General features: G+C 50.8%; 1 protein-coding gene across 1 annotated transcript in view; it reads right to left on the bottom strand.

The window, feature by feature from the left end:
• Window positions 1-10,960, bottom strand: part of ARHGAP42 (Rho GTPase activating protein 42) — a 264,054-nt gene extending 253,094 nt beyond the window's left edge. Inside the window, exon 1 of the mRNA XM_058289224.2 lies at window positions 10,612-10,960. Coding sequence (XP_058145207.1) covers window positions 10,612-10,765 — 154 coding nt within the window. The 5' untranslated portion in view covers window positions 10,766-10,960. The remainder of the gene's footprint in view (window positions 1-10,611) is intronic.
• Window positions 10,961-18,043: the final 7,083 nt, after the last annotated feature.

The following is an 18,043-nucleotide window of genomic DNA, read 5'->3' as shown; positions in this document are numbered from 1 at the left end:
TTGTGAGATCATCCAACTATTTCACTCCTGAGAAGGACAAGTGTGACTGTCACTAACTTTTACATACCACGAGCCTAAGGCACTAGAAGTTATGCCCATAAAGTACTAAAATCTACCCTGTCTGTTCCTGATCCCTGAACGTCAACCTCGTGTTTTCTTGTTTCCAGACCAAGGTAAACAATTACTTATTTGCTTTAAAAAGAAGAAAATGGTAAATCAAGTGGGAGACAAATAAGTCCATGTTTTAACATTCAAATAAAACACATGCACTTGAATAACTTCTTGATTCTGCTGAATATGGTAATAATATTGACAAGAACCTGTTCAAGTTAAGTCTTGCAAAAAGCTGGAATTCTTAGGGTTACAATGACAGGGCTAATTTAAAATGTTACATTTTCTTTTTTTTTTTTAAAGATTTATTTATTTATTTAATTCCCCCCTCTCCCCCTGTTGTCTGTTCTCTGTGTCTATTTGCTGCGTCTTGTTTCTTTGTCTGCTTCTGTTGTCGTCAGCGGCACGGGAAGTGTGTGCGGCGCCATTCCTGGGCAGGCTGTACTTTCTTTCACGCTGGGCAGCTCTCCTTACGGGGCGCACTCCTTCCGCATGGGGCTTCCCTACGAGGGGGACACCCCTGCGTGGCACGGCACTCCTTGCACACATCAGCACTGCGCATGGGCCAGCTCCACACTGATCAAGGAGGCCCAGGGTTTGAACCGCGGACCTCCCATGTTGTAGACGGATGCCCTAACCACTGGGCCAAGTCCGTTTCCCACATTTTCATATTTCATTGTGCCTACTGGCCATTTCCACTGCCCACACAAAAACCATACAAGGAAAAAGGGCAAATAGTATTCCCATTTTTTATAGCAGGCCTAGGACAAGCAGTCTGTACCACGCCATTAATCAGGACTGAAATGAAGCTCTACCTCCTCTGTCACCTTCTCTCCACCTGATTTATTTCCCCAGCCCTGAAACAGCTCACACAGACTAGTGCAGTAGCACAGAAAGTTTGTCAGGGGGTGGGGGGGAGCGGACGTGGCTCAAACAGCTGAACGCTTCCCCCATGAGGGGTCCCACATTCAGTCCCCGGTGCCTCCTAAAAACAAAAAGCAAATTACAAGCAAACAAAGGAAAAACCAGCTCAGGGGAGCCACTGTGGCTCAGTGGCTGAGTCCTGGCTTCCCACACATACAAGGTCCCAGGTTCAATCCCCAACCCTGGTACCTCCAAAGCCCGTCGAGAGCAACACAGAAGAGCAGCCAGAAGGAGCAAACGTGTGGTCCCCATATGCTGACCCGTTAACTTCACAGGTTTTCAAAACACCCGTCTCACGCTCCTCTGAGGAAAATGTACCCTGGCTGGTGTTCAGCAGTTACTGCGTTTCTGCGATGCGTAAGAGCTCATTAGAATACAAACATCCTTGGCATCTGCCAAGTTTGTAGTCAAAAAAAGGAAAATAGAATAAACAGCTAAACTGAGGGAGTACGGGCGCAGGTAGGGAGAATCACGTGTAAAGCATTCTGGCTTAGAACTGCAGGGCTGACCCCACGTGGGAGCTGAGGGGGTGAAGACGGGGGCACGTAAAAGGGGACTCAGACGTTCTCAAGCTGCCCAGGTGCAGGTGCCCCGCACAGATGAGCGCTCAGGGAGCAGCAGCTGGAGGGAAGGCAAGACCTTCACTCCTGACAGGAGGAACCTGAGGAAACTGAGGCACAGCCGGTGGTTCCCTCACGGAGGCTGGTGAAAGCCCGTCCAGCGCCCACCTGGGAGCAGCTGTCCTCACCGAGGAAAGCCCACGGGAAGGGCCGAGGAGGACCCTGTGTGCGCCTCCAGCGTTTAGGAGAAGGACTCAGCAGCACCCGCCCGGGCGGCCGAGGAAGCGCTCACGTCGGGCCGGGGGGCGAAGGCTGGGAGCAGCCGGCAGGCGCCCTCCGAAGGCCCCTGATCCTCTCACGTCCACGGCGCCTTTTCACGGTCCGCAGCCTCCGGCTTTCCCGAATCTCCCCCCACAGTGTGCCCCTAAAAAGCCACCCCCGTGGACTCATGTTCATCCTTTTTAATGGGAACCATCTCCCTCAAATCTTCCCCGACAACTTTTAAAACAGTCGAAGGGCTGGTCTCCTGTTTCTGATCCGCTACTGGCAAACAGCAGCATTTCCACAGGAGGCGTGCAGCATAGGACGTAAGTTCCAAAACCACAATTTAATTTACAGCGTTTCCACAACCAATTTTAATTTTTCCTTGCTATCCCCCTCGTCTCACCTCACTTTTTTTTTCATTCAAAATATAGAAATTCCACCACCGAGGAAATGCATCTGGTTTCCAAATAACGGGGTGTCATTCTGTGTTACCCACTCTTTCCCAGAGCAAAGGCAGGGTGCAGGGAGCGTACTATTAATGCAGCACAGTTATGCACATGAAGCATTTTTCCCACTTTTTTAAAATCACCTGATCTTGAGAGTATTCCAAAAGGATTCCTCTATCTTTACAAAAGACAAGACATTCTCAATTATATCAGATCAGCCCCCCAAATCTAATAAACCAGTATCATTTTTAAATATCATTTGGGGGGAGGGGTGCGCGCCTGTGGCTCAAGCAGTTGGGCACCCGCCTCCCACATGGGAGGTCCCAGATTCAGTTGCCAGTGCCTCCTAAAGAACATGAGCAAGACAACAAGCGGGTGTGGCAAGCTGATGCAACGAGGAGACACAAGGAGGCAAAACAAACAGGGAGCAGATGTAGCTCAAGCCATTGGGCACCTCCCTCCCACATACGAGGTCCAAGGTTCAGTTCTCAGTGCCTCCTAAAAGAAGATGAGCAGACACAGAAAGCAGACAGCCAGCACAAACAAGGGGGTGGGGGAGAAATAAATAATCCCTTTTAAAAAATAAATAAATATCATTAGGAATAGATACTTTTACTATAGAGTCTAAGAACTGGAACTGCAACAATAAAAGAAACTGTTACTATTTACCCAAAGAGTTAATGATTAGTCTTAGCATAACTGTTTCCTGCCATGTTTCATGTAAAAATTACACTTGGAAGAATTATTCTCAAATGAAAGTTTCCAAATCTTAGAAAACTAGAGTTTGTCTTCTTTTATGCTTGAACAAGTCTGAAAAAAGGGAAGACATTAAAAAAAAACTGGCAGATGATTAGCTACTACAAGGAAACTTGGAATTCTACAATTGGCTTTTCCTGAGTCAAATGACATTCCCTATACAGTGTTGTGCATTTACAGGTGTTTCACGGGAACGCTTTCTTCAGCATTACAACTTGAGTTGATAAAATCAGAATACTGTGGATATTAAGAATGGAGTTTTGTGATTAACTGAGTATTCAGTTTGAGGTATTCCTCCAGTAAGCATCCACTTCTCTAGAAATATGCGCACAAAAGCCTGGCTTCTTCTGGCTAAAGACAAACTGGTAAAAATAATTACATCTCTATTGATTGTCCTGTTATCATCCCGCCCCGTTTCCTCTGATTCAAGGGCCCTTAAGATGAACAAATATGTGATTGCTCTGCTTATATGCAAAATGCCGCCCTTACTACAATGGGGCAGTGCAGAAGGTGGGGCACAGGTCATTCACTTGAGAGCCAGGTCCTCAGCAGCTGGTTTTAATTTTCAGGATTAAAGCAAGAAACAGGTAGCAAAGCAGGTCCATCCAAAGGGGACATACTACAAGGACTGTGAGGTGCTAGGCAGGGGTTCCGCAGGCCGGACAGAAGACTGGCAGAGCTGCGACCTGGAACTGGGGGCAGCAGGTGGGGCCGGGGAGAGGCTGGCACCTGCCTGGAAGGTGGAAATGAGCGGAAATGACCGTCCAGACAGCAGGGATGGCTGGGGCTACAGCAGGTGGCGATTCCAGCTCCAGCAAGAGACAATCTTGGTGAAAGAAATTCAAGACTGACTACCGCGCGCACACACCATCTCCCTACCCTTTCTCACCAGCCTATTATAAGCAACTCATTATTTCCTAACATCTACCGAAGGCAGTTTAATATTCTGAACCTTTTAACCTAAGGTTTCTGTTTATAAATCTAGAGAAAATTTTCCAGTTTCAACATACACATTAATAAAATTGCGAGACACAGCAAAGCTATAATAGTGACTGCAAGCTTTATTAACACTTTTCTCGTATAACCTGAACAACTACATAAGCATCATTATTTACACAGTCAACACTGCTCTACATGTTAACTGACAGGATATTTGTTACAGCAACTTAAAATTTAGGGAGCACCTGAATTGTCCACACTCACAGAACACAGGGGGCCTAAGCGGATTAGGAGACAGTGCAAAGCGGTTATTGCTAAAACTGACTAAGCCCATTCATTCCCTGGCTTTTTAACACAGGGCGGCCCCTCAATTACTACCCGCTGAAAAAGGCAATCCAGGGGAAATAAAGACCAACTAACGGGCCCCTCAACCTCACAGCAGAGAACGGGGAGAAAGGCGGCCGAAGTAATCAGCCAGACCATTTTAATTCCACCGTGATGAGCGCCAAGACACCCATCTACATTGACACACGCGCGTAACTGCTGCTGTTGGTAGCACTGCGTCCAGTGCTCTGGAGCAAAGCCTTAAAGCACCACGTTCCTACTCTACCAGTCCCTAAAATTAATTATACAGTTCATATGAAAAATGCAGCTACCTCTGCTCATTTCACTCAACTTACAACGCCTACACGAACCAAATGAACGGCTGCAGGCATTTCCCACGCACGCCTCCCATCAGGGCGCCCAGCTCTACAGGCCAAACGGCCGGGCCACACCTGCGGCAGGCAAGTAGTTATGGCAGAATAAAGAACTGACATTGAGTTCCACTTAAACTAAATAAAACCTAGGTGCAAATTCAAATGCCAAAAGCAGCCTAAACATTAACAGTTCTCACTACAAGCTGCAGGGTGACCATGTAAGTAGTGCAATAACTTTGGAAAATTTTAAAAATTCCTTAAACTTATCTTTTTTCCTTTCTGCCTTTTATTTAATTCCTTTCCTGTACCACCAAAAATTCTATAGCAAAGTGAGCCCTGCATTTAGGACTCTCCTTCACTGAAATCACTAGTCCGTCACAGTAGCTTACTTCAAACCGATGTCCACAGACATGGGATAAACACCTTTGAGAAATTCTGTACTTCCCTCCTGATAACGTCTTAACTGCATTTGCTTTATCATCAGCTTCCACGCAGTCAGCTTCCACCACTTGGTTGTGTCTTCCTTACTAGTGACGTGGAATTACTACTTTACCACGGGCAGGGGAGCAGATGGACGGAGCTCAGTGGTTTAAGCTTCCCCATGTTTGACGTTCCAGGTTCAATCTCCAGGGCCTACTATTAAAAAAAAGAGAGCAGAGGCAATATGATCGAGAAATAAAGTTTATGATAGAGGGAAGGCTATCATTAGGGCAAGAAGAGTTTTAAGAACTGCAGTTTCAGTTGGGAAAAGGAGTCAGAAACTGAATCCTCGCCACCACCCAAGATAGCTATCAGCAGGCTCTGTGCAAGAGGAATAGTGAGTTTCAGCAAAACAACATGCTAGGTTGAATTAAACGTAGCTGACTTGAGTTTTTATTGGTTTTACAGTATTTGTACTATAATTAATTTGTAAAGTGATTTGGTTTTAAAATTGTATGAACAGCATAACCATAGAAATTATATAGGTTCATGGGTGTATATATTTATTTAACTACCATAAAAAATAACTAAATCTACATTAGATAAGAGTCCATGAACATTTTTTCCCTCCTTACAAAAGTGGCCCAGAAGTACAACTTTGAGAAACGTGACCCTAAAGGCTAAGAAGGTAGAAACAGACCAAACTGTTAGGCAGCCCCAGCCTAAGGCAAGGAGAGGAAGGAGACAGTAAGAAAGGGCTGGAGCCAAGACGGTGCCTGGCAGGCGGGAAGAAGTGTTGCGGTGCTCTCCCCACCCCTCAATTTAATTCAGTGACTACAATTCTGTCTTTTTTTTTAGTTTGGTCTATCTATTCTTGCACAGCTCATTCTACCTAAAGATGGTTCTTTGGAGTCATAGAAAAAAAAGAAAGTAAAAAGGAAATTATCTGAGAAAGCCATTTTGAAATGCTTCTTTTCAGTGCAGAGGGATATGAGCCATAAAGGAGAAAAGTATAGCCTGTGATTTGTCAACTCAAAGAATCGCAACTTAAGACTGGCACCAGTTAAAGGAGCAAAGTTCAAAGAACAACATTTGATGAAAAGGGTGGAGATTTTGAGTCATACAACATGCACTGAGTCCCAATTTACCAGTATCAAGAATATTCTCCAATATTACTTACCAAATGTCTATATGGCAGGCAACAAAATGAACAAATAATTCTCATAGTAAAATGTTTTATAGACATTTGATTTGACGCGAGATAGGAAAATAAAGCCACTAAACTCATTGGGGGATCAAGAAAGGAAATTTCAAAATCAGTATAATACAGTGAGAAAATTTGGAAGACAGAATTTGACCAAAACTGTTAGTCTGAAATGGCCAGAAATAAATTGGATCTTTCTCCCAAAAATGGAAGTTGTCAGCAGCCAAAACTTCAAGTCCCGTAGAACGGGTCAGGAGCGGCAGTGAACCTGGCTGGGGCTAGCCCGTGCCACAGCAGCTGGAGTGCTCCTTCCCACAGCCCCGGAGGCCTTACGCTGGGAATCAGCCTCTCCAGATAAAAGAAAGAGCCCTGATTTGACTCTCATCCAAGCATCACACCTCAACTTGGTCTTGGGAGAACAAGAGGAAAGTCAAAAACTTGGTACACTAGCGAAAGCCTTAGTTTAAGGAATCTGTTTTCAGTCTAAGCGCTATCCATAAATATTAGGCAACCATGACCGATCGCTAATTTATCACTTGACATTTCCGGACTGATGCCCTCGTCAGGAAAAAATTACCATTTGAGTACTGAGAATATGTCAAAACATGTGATGAGCTCCCTATCACCATCATCATCATTTTCTACTATAAAATAAACAGTATTTTACATAAATAATAGACCAACCCAAAGAGGTGGGGCTTATAGTCCTCATTTAAAGACAAGGTTGGGAAGCAGACGTGGCTCAACTGATAGAGCGTCCATCTACCATATGGGGGGTCCAGGGTTCAAACCCAGGGCCTCTGGACCCGTGTGGTGAGCGGCAGCATGCGCAGTGCTGCAGCCCGTAAGGAGTGCCCTGCCATGCAGGGGTGTCCCCCGCGTAGGGGAGCCCCACACGCAAGGAGTGCACCCCGCAAGGAGAGACGCCCAGCGTGAAAAAAGCACAGCCCACCCAGGAGTGGCGCCACACACCGAGACCTGACGCAACAACAACAAAAGAAGAGGCGCAGTTTCCCAGTGCCGCCAGATAATGCAAGTGGACACAGAGAGCAGACAATGGGGGGGAAGGGAGAGAAATAAAAAAAATATAAATAAAAATAAATAAAGACAAAGTTAACCAGAGAGTTTAAGCTACTTGCCAGCTGTCACACAGTGTTTGGCAACACCAGAATTAATTGTTCTCATAGATGGGACTATATGCAGCAACTCATTGAAAAGGTATGTTAACTATCTTGCCGATATTATCTTAAATTAACATCACCTAGTTCCATACTTTCACTGACAAGGACCCCTCGACTAAGACATCTACATCCGGGACCACAACTCCAGGCGCCTGTGAGCCTCCGCTTCACATCAGGTCAGACACGTGCAGGCCAAAACCTCAGCAGAGAAGCAGTTAGCAAGGGTGGACTCGAGAAGACACTGAGAAATGCACCACTGATGTCGGCTAAGGAAGAGCGGACCAAGGAGTTTATCAACTGTTAACAAAAATGACAGCCACATGCCCAAACCCCGAAGTGAAGACCCGAGGCCCTGACTGCAGTGGGCGGTGCAGGGAACAGAGAGGCTCAGTTCCAGGCAGGCAGAGGCTGCACAGCACCAGCCAGGCAGGCCCACCCAGGTCCTGGGGCTCGCCCCCTCCCCGGCAGCTTCCAGGGGGAGGCGGCTGCCATGGGCCCCCCTCCGGAGCATCCACCGGGGGAAAGAAGGCGGCTGGGTGGGAAAGGGAGCAGCAATGTCCCGCGACCTCCCAGGCCTCCGTCCAACATCTCTCCCACTTTGCAGCTGAGAATTATTTTAACAAGGACTAAACCTTTTCCCTTCCATCGTGAGAGACGTCATAACCAAAAGTTAAAGCAGTACCCTCACAAGACAAACACAGCCACCGGCGCGTCCCTGAGAGGCTGCAGCAGATGGTATGTTCAAGTGCACGGGCTGCACTAAGGAGACCAGGTCTGCAACTTCAGGCAGGGCGAGATTCTTCACTTAGGAATGGAGAATGAACCTGTCGGGCGCTAATTTTTGCAACGCTAGATTCAAGAATCATAATAAACTCCATTATATCCCTAGTGAAATAATGCACATTTCAGAGTACAGCTGTGTATCTTCAACTTCTGAAATAAACATAAAACAGGATATTGTAGGGAAAAAATGACGAACGTTATGTTCCCGTCCCAGGATATTCTGGAGGGCAAGGAAAAGAGGCCATCGGCTACCTCCTGTGTACCCATATTTAAAGTCTCTGGGCAAGAGTCTCAAGACTGAGAAACGAACAAGCATAAGGGGGGAATGCAACCAGGCACCGTTATTATTCTAGAAATGAAGAACTTGAAGCACTGATATAAAGACAGTGGTCACCAGAGGTTCTGAGGGGAGGGAGGGAAGAAACGTGGACTATGGGGCATTTTGGGGACATTGGAATTGTCCTGCATGACTCTGCAATGATGGATACAGGCCACTATACATTTTGTCAAGACCTATAAAATCGGGTGGTGCAAGGTGTAAACTTTAATGTAAACTCGAGTCCGTGGTTAGCAGCAATGCTTCCATATGTGTTCATCCATTGTAACAAATGTACCACACGAATGAGGGATGTGGTTAATGGGGAAAAGTGGAGGACAGGGTGGGATGTAGGCAAATCCCCTTATATTTTCGATGTAGTTTTTCAGTAATCTAAAACTTCTTTAAAAATAATGTTAAAAATAAACACTTTTTTAAAAAACCTGTGTGCATAGAACTTTGACCCAATGCACATTAAAGGCATGTTTTAGCATAGCCTAAGGGTCGGGCTTGAATTGGCAAAACCAAAGAACAGAAGTGAGAGACTTCAAGCCATTCCCTAAGATTACATATGAGCCGACGTGACAGAGAAATTCAACAAGCCAGCCAATTCCCTTCTCTGGGCCTCATCTTTCCAAACTGTAAAGTGGCGGCAAGTGTGGAACCAACCCTTTTGGCTCTTGTTCAACTAAAGCTCTCTGCAGAACATCGGCAGCTCCGACAAGTCTGCGGGGGCCCTTGGCACTGAGGGGGGGTAGCTCTTTTTGGGGAGGCAGGATGCTCTCCAAGATGCAAAGAGCTCAGGGACCTCCACCAGGAGCAGGGAAGATCCGCTGTCAGTGTTTATCACAAATCACAGTAAACACCTTATCAGTAGTCACTTCAAGTTCAGAAACCACCCGAGGAGTGGGCGCAGGCCGTCTTCCCTTTGCCCTGGTTAGGTGAGTGTTTCCGCATTTGGGATGGTTAAAAACTGAGCCCAGGAGACCCTTGACCTTCACTTCCTCGCTAGCCCCACCTTTACCTTTGACACGGAATCACCGGTAGGCCGCGGTCACGCGAACCTCCACCGGCCCTCGACCTCCAGAGAGGCAGCCCCTGCGGGCGCCTCGGGGTGGGGGGGCTGGCCCCGCCCGCTCCGCCCAGAGCTTCCCCGCAGGGCCCGGGCGCCCCCGCGCCCCCAGGAGGCTGCCCGCGCGCCCCGCCCAGTGCCTCCGCCGCCCGGGAGGTTGGAGCGACCGAAGGGCCCAGGGCGCCTAGGGGAGGAGAGGGGATCCTGGCCCGAGGCGGGGGTGGGCGAAGCCCCTCGGGGCAGTGCGCGGCTCCCCCGGGCGCGGGGAGGTGGGCCGCGCCCCCAGCACTGGGGTGTCGTCCTCGGCCCCCCGGGCGCCGCCGGCTCCGCGCTGCGAACCGCACGCCGAGTGGGAGACGGCCACGGGTGGGAGACGGCCACGGGTGGGAGACGGCCACGGGCGGGCCCCCCGCCCCCCGGCCTCCCCGCCCACGTGTGTAAAGACCGCGCCCCCGGGAGCCGCGGCGCTCCGAGCGCAGCGCTGTTCCCCGCACGAGCCCCAGGCTCGCCTGCTCGGCCCGGCCGCGGCCCTGGCGGGCTCACGGGGGCCCGCGGAGCCCCCGGGGCCCCGCAGCGTCTTCCCCACGAGCGGCTCACGCACGTTCGTGCCCACGCGGCCCAGCGCCCCGGAGCCTCCCCTTCCCGGCTCGCGGGGCCGCCCCGCACGCCGCGGCCACCGGCAGGGGCGCTCTTCAGCCCGGCCCCCGAGCCATTCAAACAAAAGAGCTGGGCGTGCGGCCCGCCCGCAGCCCCGCAGCCCCGCAGCCCCGCAGCCCCGCAGCCCGGCGCCCCGCAGCCCCGCAGCCCCGCAGCCCCGCAGCCCCGCAGCCCCGCAGCCCGGCGCTCCGCAGCCCGCGCCCTGCAGCCCCGCAGCCCCGCAGCCCCGCAGCCCCGCAGCCTCGCAGCCCCGCACCCCGCGCCCCGCGCCCCGCCTTACTGCGCAGCGCCCCGATGAGCAGCGAGCCGTCTTTGATGAGCTCCTTGATGAACTTGTCGGTGCGCTCCAGCTCGACCTCGTGGCACTGCAGGCGCTCCCTGAAGTCGGGGCCGTCCAGGTAGGAGTCGCTGAACTCCAGCGGGGGCAGCCCCATGGCGGGCCGCGCGCGGGCGGGCGCTCAGTCCCACTGCCCCGGGGCGCGCACGGGCCGCGGCGCGGGAGGGCGGCGGGCGCCGGGGCGCATGGTGGCTGCGGCTGCGGGGCTGCGGGCTGCGGCTGCGGGCGGCGGGAGGCCCCGGCGCCGCGCACACTTCCGGCCGCCGCGCTCTCCGCCTCCCCCGGCGGTCGTGGGCGCTGTGAGCCGGAGGCGCCCGCGGCGGGCCGGCCCGGCCCCGAGAGCCAGCCCCTCGCGGACGCAGGCGCCGGGACCCTCCTCCCGCCCCGCCCGCGCCGCCGGCCCCCGCCCGGCCGGCCGGCCCCGGCCCGCCCCTCCGGCCCCGGCCGTTCCCGCCCCTCCTGCCCCCCTGCCCCCACCCCCGCGGGCTCCGCGCCCCCGCCCTTGGCCCTGACCGCTCCGGGGCGCCCCCGGGGGTCCTCCGCTCCCCCCGAGGCTCGCAGGCCCGCAGCGGCCCCCCCCCCCCCACCTCGCCTCCCCGGTCGCCCACGCCCCGGCAGTTGCGGGAGAGAAGCCGGCGCCCCGCGGGGACCGCCTGCTGGAGCCGGCGTGGCTCTCCTTCCCGCCCGCTGAGCTCTCCTCGCACGCCCCCTGGTCGCAGGCCCCCCAGGCTGAGGGTCCCCTGTCCCTTCGCAGCCCCCTCACCGACCCCAGGCAGCCGGGACCCCAGCGCCGCACGCTGAGCTCTCCACGTGGCTGTAGCGGGAGAGGTCGGGGCGCGCCCCCCGCGCCCCCCACGTGCGGCACCTCCTGGCGTCTTGTGGTGACACCTGCGTGGATCACCCGGAGCCGGAGATTTGGGACGGGGTTGGGGGGCTGGAGCCCCACTCCCAGGAGGCGGCGCCTCCCCTCGGCGGCCGAGGGTCCCTCCGTCCAGCCCTGTCCTCCCGAACCCTCGATGCAGGGGCACCTGCTGCTTTAGGTCTCTCCCGCCATCGTCCATAGGATTTCTGAGAGCTCGGCCATTTTTTTTAAGGATTTGCTTTTAATTTCTCTGTTTTTGTTGTTTGGTACATTTGAACCACCCGTGAAAGAAGACTCTTCCATAGATCACGGGGAAAAATTCCACTGAAGTGCTTTACATTTTTCCTAGTAACTTCCTGGGATGAAGAGTTTAGTTTTAAATGGTTGTGGGGGTAGGAAAGTAAACATAAACAGTAAAAGCCCCTGAGCCTTGGGCTAAGTCAGACAAGATAGTGTAAATAGTGTCCTCCATGGCTGGAATAAAATTCTTCTGGGCTAGGGAAATGGGACTTAAAACCCTTCCATCCATATTTACATCATTATTCCTCAAAATACCGGCAGGATGGCGAGTCACCATTAGTCATTTCAATGCTAAGGGTCTGCTTTGTGTCTGTAGGTTAAACACTCTTCATGGGACTCGAGGGTGCTGTTGCCAGTTAAAGACACAACTTAAAAAAGATTGGAGGAGGACTGGGGGGCGGGGTGGAGAAATAAAAAGTCTTTAAAAACAAACAAAGAGCAGTGGAGCAGACAATGAGGGGAGGGTGGAGGTAAATAAATACATCTTTTAAAAACACAGCGGAGCAGATAATAGGGGGTTGGGGGTGAATCAATCAATCTTTAAAAACAAAAAAAACAAAAGAGAGTGGAGGTGTTTTTCTGGGGATGTGATTTCACCTCTAGTCATTACCGGGCCTAGAGGACAAAACCCACGTCAAGCCAAATTCTTCCCTTCCACTTTTGTCAAGTTGCTGTTCCAGACAACTACATCCAATGTCAGCCGCTCAGATGTGAAACAGGATAAAAGATGACACTCTTTTCCTGTTTTTCATTAAGTAAATGTCCTGCGATTAATTTTGAGGAGGGGGGGAGGAATACATCAGTCTTTGATAAGTAGCATTTACTATCTTGGGTGTCAGTTTTCATATTTCTTTAAAACTCTTACATGCCAGGGCTGATTTATTCTAGATTCTAAGATACGGGTTATGATTTATCTAGTCATGTATGTAATTGCATGTTTTATGCCTGCTGCCTACACTACTGTCATGGAGAAGTGAGCAAGTTAGGTGAGATAAATAAAGCAAAGTGTTACGCCAGTCCGCAGGCAGCTCTCAGGATAGAAAAGATGGAAAATGAGTATCTGCGTGGCATGGGGCAGCACGTGCTCCTTCCACCAGCCTCACGCGGGAGAAGTAATGCACAAAGCCCTTATCCCTATACTTCAATTCAGTCGCTGTTCACATGAAATTAGGGTTCTTCCTCTCGCCCCTTATCGAGCAGAGGCTGAAGTTTGGTAGGTGATATTGGACATTTTCCCATACATGCTTCCAGCGTTACTCACGAATTATGCCTGTGATTCATGCTTTAATTATACCTGCTAGTCAGGCTTTCTTTTAACCCAACTACTTGAGAGACACCAGAAGTGCTTTTACTTTGAGGTGGATTTACTATCAGTTTTTGAACTCTTGTTTTCAAGCTTGAGTCTCCCCATCACAATAATTGAACAAGATCCTTCCTCAGAGAAGAGGCTTTTAAAATGAAAGGCTACCTAAACCTGCAAGCTGTTTTCGGGGGATGTTTTCATGGACTGAAATGTAGCCTTCCCCAAAAATTTCCACTTCACGTTACGAGGCCCTGTCGGCCGTGTGGTGAGCTACACAAATATTATTGGCTGGCACGATCTTTGGCAGGGCTACGGGCACAGAGGGATGTCTGTTTGTTTTCTTAATTCTAAAATGGGGTGTGTGGGGCTTTGTTTATTTTTAAGAGTAGAGAAAGTACTTGGGGATAGTTAACTAATATATGGTATTTGTAAATCTGCCCAAAACATTTTTCTTGACATAAATCATGCCTGGCACTTAATCCTGGTGCTTACTATGCACTCAAGACAGACTATTGTTCAGTTAATTAGTTATGTAGACGGACCTTCCAGGCTCCGGTGTTCTGAGGCTAAGTTCAGACATGGCCAGAGAGGACTAACCTGATAGCAATTGTACCTGAAAAGACTTGCTCCTCCGTGCTTGGGAAGCCGCTTCATTCCCTCCTTTGTCCTTGGAGGGTAGGATTTGTATCTTTCTAGTTCAACCTTCCATCATATGTAGAATAACAATATTGAACCCAAATGAACAAAGTGCATGGTTCAATAGACACGTGAAGATACAAGCATCACATTTATTTTTAAAACCATTTGAGGAGCGGATGTAGCTCAAGCAGTTGAGCACCTGCTTCCCACATGGGAGGTCCCGGGTTTGATTCCTGATGCCTCCTAAAAACAAACAAGCAAACAAACAAACGAACAAAAAACAACTCAGGAAAACTGAAGTGACTCAGGTCCAGGGTTCATTCCCCAGCTCCAGAACCAAAAAAAAAAATCTTTAAAAAACCACTGGACCCTACGTAAATCCTGAAGCGACAGAGTTTCTAAGATACTCTGCTACCAGCAGAAAAAGAAAGTCCCGATTAAGGCCTTTGATAGCAGATACTGTTTATTTTGCCTTATTAAAAGTATTACTTTTTTTTTTTTGCCCCACCTAGATGCTTCTGCTATCACTTTCCTTGAAGACTGGTTAGTATGTGCGTTTCATTCTCTGATGGACAAGTGTACATGTCCTTAGTGGCAGCAGCCTAAGTGACTTGGTAGCGTTGTCTTTTCCAGCTAAACAACGTTCGCGTGTTGCAGAGCCCCTGTAAAGTGAGTACAACCCCTCCGCCCTTTGCACTGCTCTCAGGAAACAGACTAATGCTCCATGCAGCCTGGGTTGGAAAAAAAAGTCCCTTTGTCCAGGGATAAGAAATGGGAAGCTTCCCGGGAGAGCACGGGCCACAGGCCACGTGGTGTCAGTCGGCCGATTCCCAGCGCCCGTTGTCGGGAGATGAACGGAAGATCAAGCTGGACGGCCAGAGCCGCATAAGCGGATGTGGCTCAAGTGCTAGAGCTTCCGCCCACCGTACGGGAGGACCTGGGTTCAAGCCCTGGGGCCTCCTGGTGAAAAAGAAGAAGAGGAAGTGTGCCCGCGTGGTGAGCCAGTGCCCGCGCGAGTGCCCGTGCAAGGGCCCGCGTGGTGAGCCAGTGCCCGCGCGAGTGCCCGTGCAAGGGCCCGCGTGGTGAGCCAGTGCCCGCGCAGGTGAGTCACGCAGCAAGGTGACGATACAACAAGAGAGAGACAAGGGAGAGTCAAGGTGAAGCGCAGCAGAGACCAGGAGCTGAGGTGGTGCAATTGACAGGGAACCTGTCTCCCCATCAGAGGTCTCCAGGATCGAATCCTGGTAAATCCTAGAGGAGAGAAAATGAGAAGACAACACAGACAGCAAAAACAGCAGGGCAGAAGGAGGGGAAGGAGGAAAATTAATAAATCTTTTTTTACAAAAGGCAATTGGTCCGAGATGAGAGGGGAGAGGTTGGACGGGGAGGCAGACCTGAGGACAGGGGAGAGGGGACAGCAGGCTGAGTGAAGGAAGGAAGGAAGACAGGGTGACCTCCCAGGTGCTGGGGGAGGAGGCCAGCCCGACTCTCCGCAACTTGGAAGGATTATCTTTTTAGAGGGAAAGTAGGCAGGTCTGGCTGCCGTCCTGAGTTTGAGTCGAGGTGGTATAATTAAGGAGCGAAGTGCATGGGGAAGGCTGAGAGGCAGGGGCTCAGCCCAGCTGGGGAGCCGAGGGAGCAGAGGGGACTGCAGGTGCAGACGCCTGTTCGAGGTGACCGAGTCGTGTCTGAGGTCCCTTCCACCTCCAAGGCTCACGGTGGCATCTTCTTGAAGAACAGCATGAAGGGAAAGACCAGAGACTAAGTGTGAAGCCAGCAACTCCCTTCATTTAAGGGGAGCGGATGTAGCTCAAGCGGCTGAGCGCCTGCATCCCACATACGAGGTCCTGGGTTCAATCCCCGCTGCCGCCTATACTACACTAACTCACTTTCACCTACATTTAAGACAGGAGACGAAAAAAAGGGTTGGAAGAGGCAGAACAGACAGCTAGGGCTAAGAAGAGAAACAGATAAAATGAGCACCAGCCTGGACGGGAGGGAGGGAGTCGACTCAGTTTAGAAATTTGGGATTGAGGTTTTGCTTTCCATTTGACATTGCCCTCTTGTGGCAAACGAGGAGGTTTTCTACCTGTGACAGAAAAGCGGAAAGAAGAGAGCGAAAGTAGCAAGAGCGGGAGTGTGCCGGGCAGCGCTGCGTGCCCCGCTGAGTAGTCCCTTCTCAGCTTCACACAATCCTGGGGAATAGGAACTGAGTGTGAGTGGAACCTTTTTTTTTTGGTCCAGGGGCTGGGGGTTGAACCCGGGACCTTGTAAGTGGGAAACCAGCTCTCAGCCACTGAGCCACATCCACCCCAGGACCCATTTTTAACAGACAGGGAAATTAAGACTCAGCGTGGTTATCTTGACAGACTTCACTTGTTCAAAAGTGCTGGAGCTGGATATCAGTCCAACTTTATCAGCTAAAAATCCACGCTAAACAAATGCATTCAAACGTATTTATAGGGAGGCAGCTGTGGCTCAAGTGACGGGGCTCCCGTCTACCACACGGGAGTTCCGGGGTTCGAGTGACAGGGCCTCCTGGTGAAGATGAGCTGCATGTGAGCTAACACACAGAGGAGAGACTGTAAGAGACACAGCCAGACCTCTTATGTTCCTTAATGTAATGTTTTGTGTGATCTATTTATCTTTAAAAAAAAGACAATAATAAAAAAATTATTAAAAAAAGAGACAAAGCAGACCAGCAAGCTGAGGTGGTGCAAGAGATTGACACCTCTCTCCCACTCCAGAAGGTGCCAGAATCGATTCCAGAGCTGCCTGAAGAGAAGACAAGCAGACACAGAAGAACACACAGCGAATGGACCCAGAGGGCAGACAGTGAGGGGGATGGGTAAAAGAAATTGTTTAAGTACTAATGGACTAGCTACCACATGCCTGTGCTGCTATAGGTGTTGGGGCTACAGACACACCTATTCCTGCCCTAATTCACTTTTCAGTCTCATGAGTGATAGCAGAGATGGTAATCGAGTGGTCACACACAGACCCCTTAGTAGTTGTGCCGTTTAGGGTGATTTACCTCTCAGATTTTCCAGCTTCACCAGCAATAAGAGTAGGGATTGGGATGTAATGATGATGGCCACCGTTACTGAGAACTGGGAAGTGTATACACGCCGCCCGAAGCTGATCCACTCGAGAGTTAACATAGGTCACCTTGAACTGAGTACCGGTGGGTCTGGTGGGTCTCTGTGCCCCTGGGAGGAGTGTCCGCCCCCAAGGCTGAGCCTCCGTCTCCTGCAGCTGGTTTTGACTCCACCTCTGGAGGGAGGAATTTTAAAATGAGGAGGAAGACACGCAGACATCAAAGAGAAAAATCCACAACAACCAAAAGCCATGGTTTACCCCAGGATAAACCAAGTTGTCCTTTTAACCCATAGCCTCTGACCCCAAGGCTGCATCGCATGAGTGACCTTAGGAGGTCATTTAACATGCAGATTTATAACTATATCCCTGTGTAGCTCCTGCCCTTTTTTTTTGGAGTTAGCAGGGATTGAACCCAGGACCTCGTCCATGGGAAGCAGGTGCTCAGCCACTGAACCACACTTGCACCCTCCTTTCCTTTCAGATGCTAAGCTTTTATTTTTTTTAATTATTTAAAGATTTATTTTTTTAATTTATTCCTCCCCCTTTGTAGCTTGTTTTTTTTCCTGTCCTCTGTGTCCATTCATTGCACATTTTGTGTGTGTGTCTGCTTGTCTCCCTTTGTTGCGTCATCTTGCTGTGTCAGCTGTCTGTGGCGATGGGCCATCAGTTCTCCGTGGCTCACGGGCCAGCTCTGCCTTCACAAGGAGGCCCCAGGACGTGAACCCAGGGCCTCCCATATGGTAGACAGGAGCCCAATCCATGAGCCACAGCCGCTTCCCGATGCTAAGCTTTTAGACCGCAGCTCATTTGTCTCTGTAGCCCTCGTACCTAACACAGTCTACAGAGGATGGCCAGCAAGTGTTTTGAACATGACTGCATTATAATCTTTTCATGTGTGTTTCTCTGCTAGAGGCACCTAAGCAGATTCACAGGGAAGCAGAGGCCGGTCGTCGCCCCACATTGCTGGAGCCTCCCAGGCATGTCGGGAAGAGTGGGCCTCTTCCAGCTGGCTGTGCCCTGTGCTGACACTGCCCTGTGCGGGCACCACCCTGCGTGGACACCGCGGCATCCAGCCCGCTGTGGCCGGCCACGGCGAAGGCAGTGCAGACTGATGAGGGCAAGCACAAGCCCAGAGGAGCCTAAGGAAACGCAGGCAAGTAAGTGACAAAGTC

This window comes from Dasypus novemcinctus, chromosome 27, assembly GCF_030445035.2.
Source record: "Dasypus novemcinctus isolate mDasNov1 chromosome 27, mDasNov1.1.hap2, whole genome shotgun sequence".
NCBI classification, from domain to species: domain Eukaryota; kingdom Metazoa; phylum Chordata; class Mammalia; order Cingulata; family Dasypodidae; genus Dasypus; species Dasypus novemcinctus.
The sequence above is the reverse complement of the archived record's forward strand: the minus strand, read 5'-3'. Positions and strand labels throughout refer to the sequence as shown.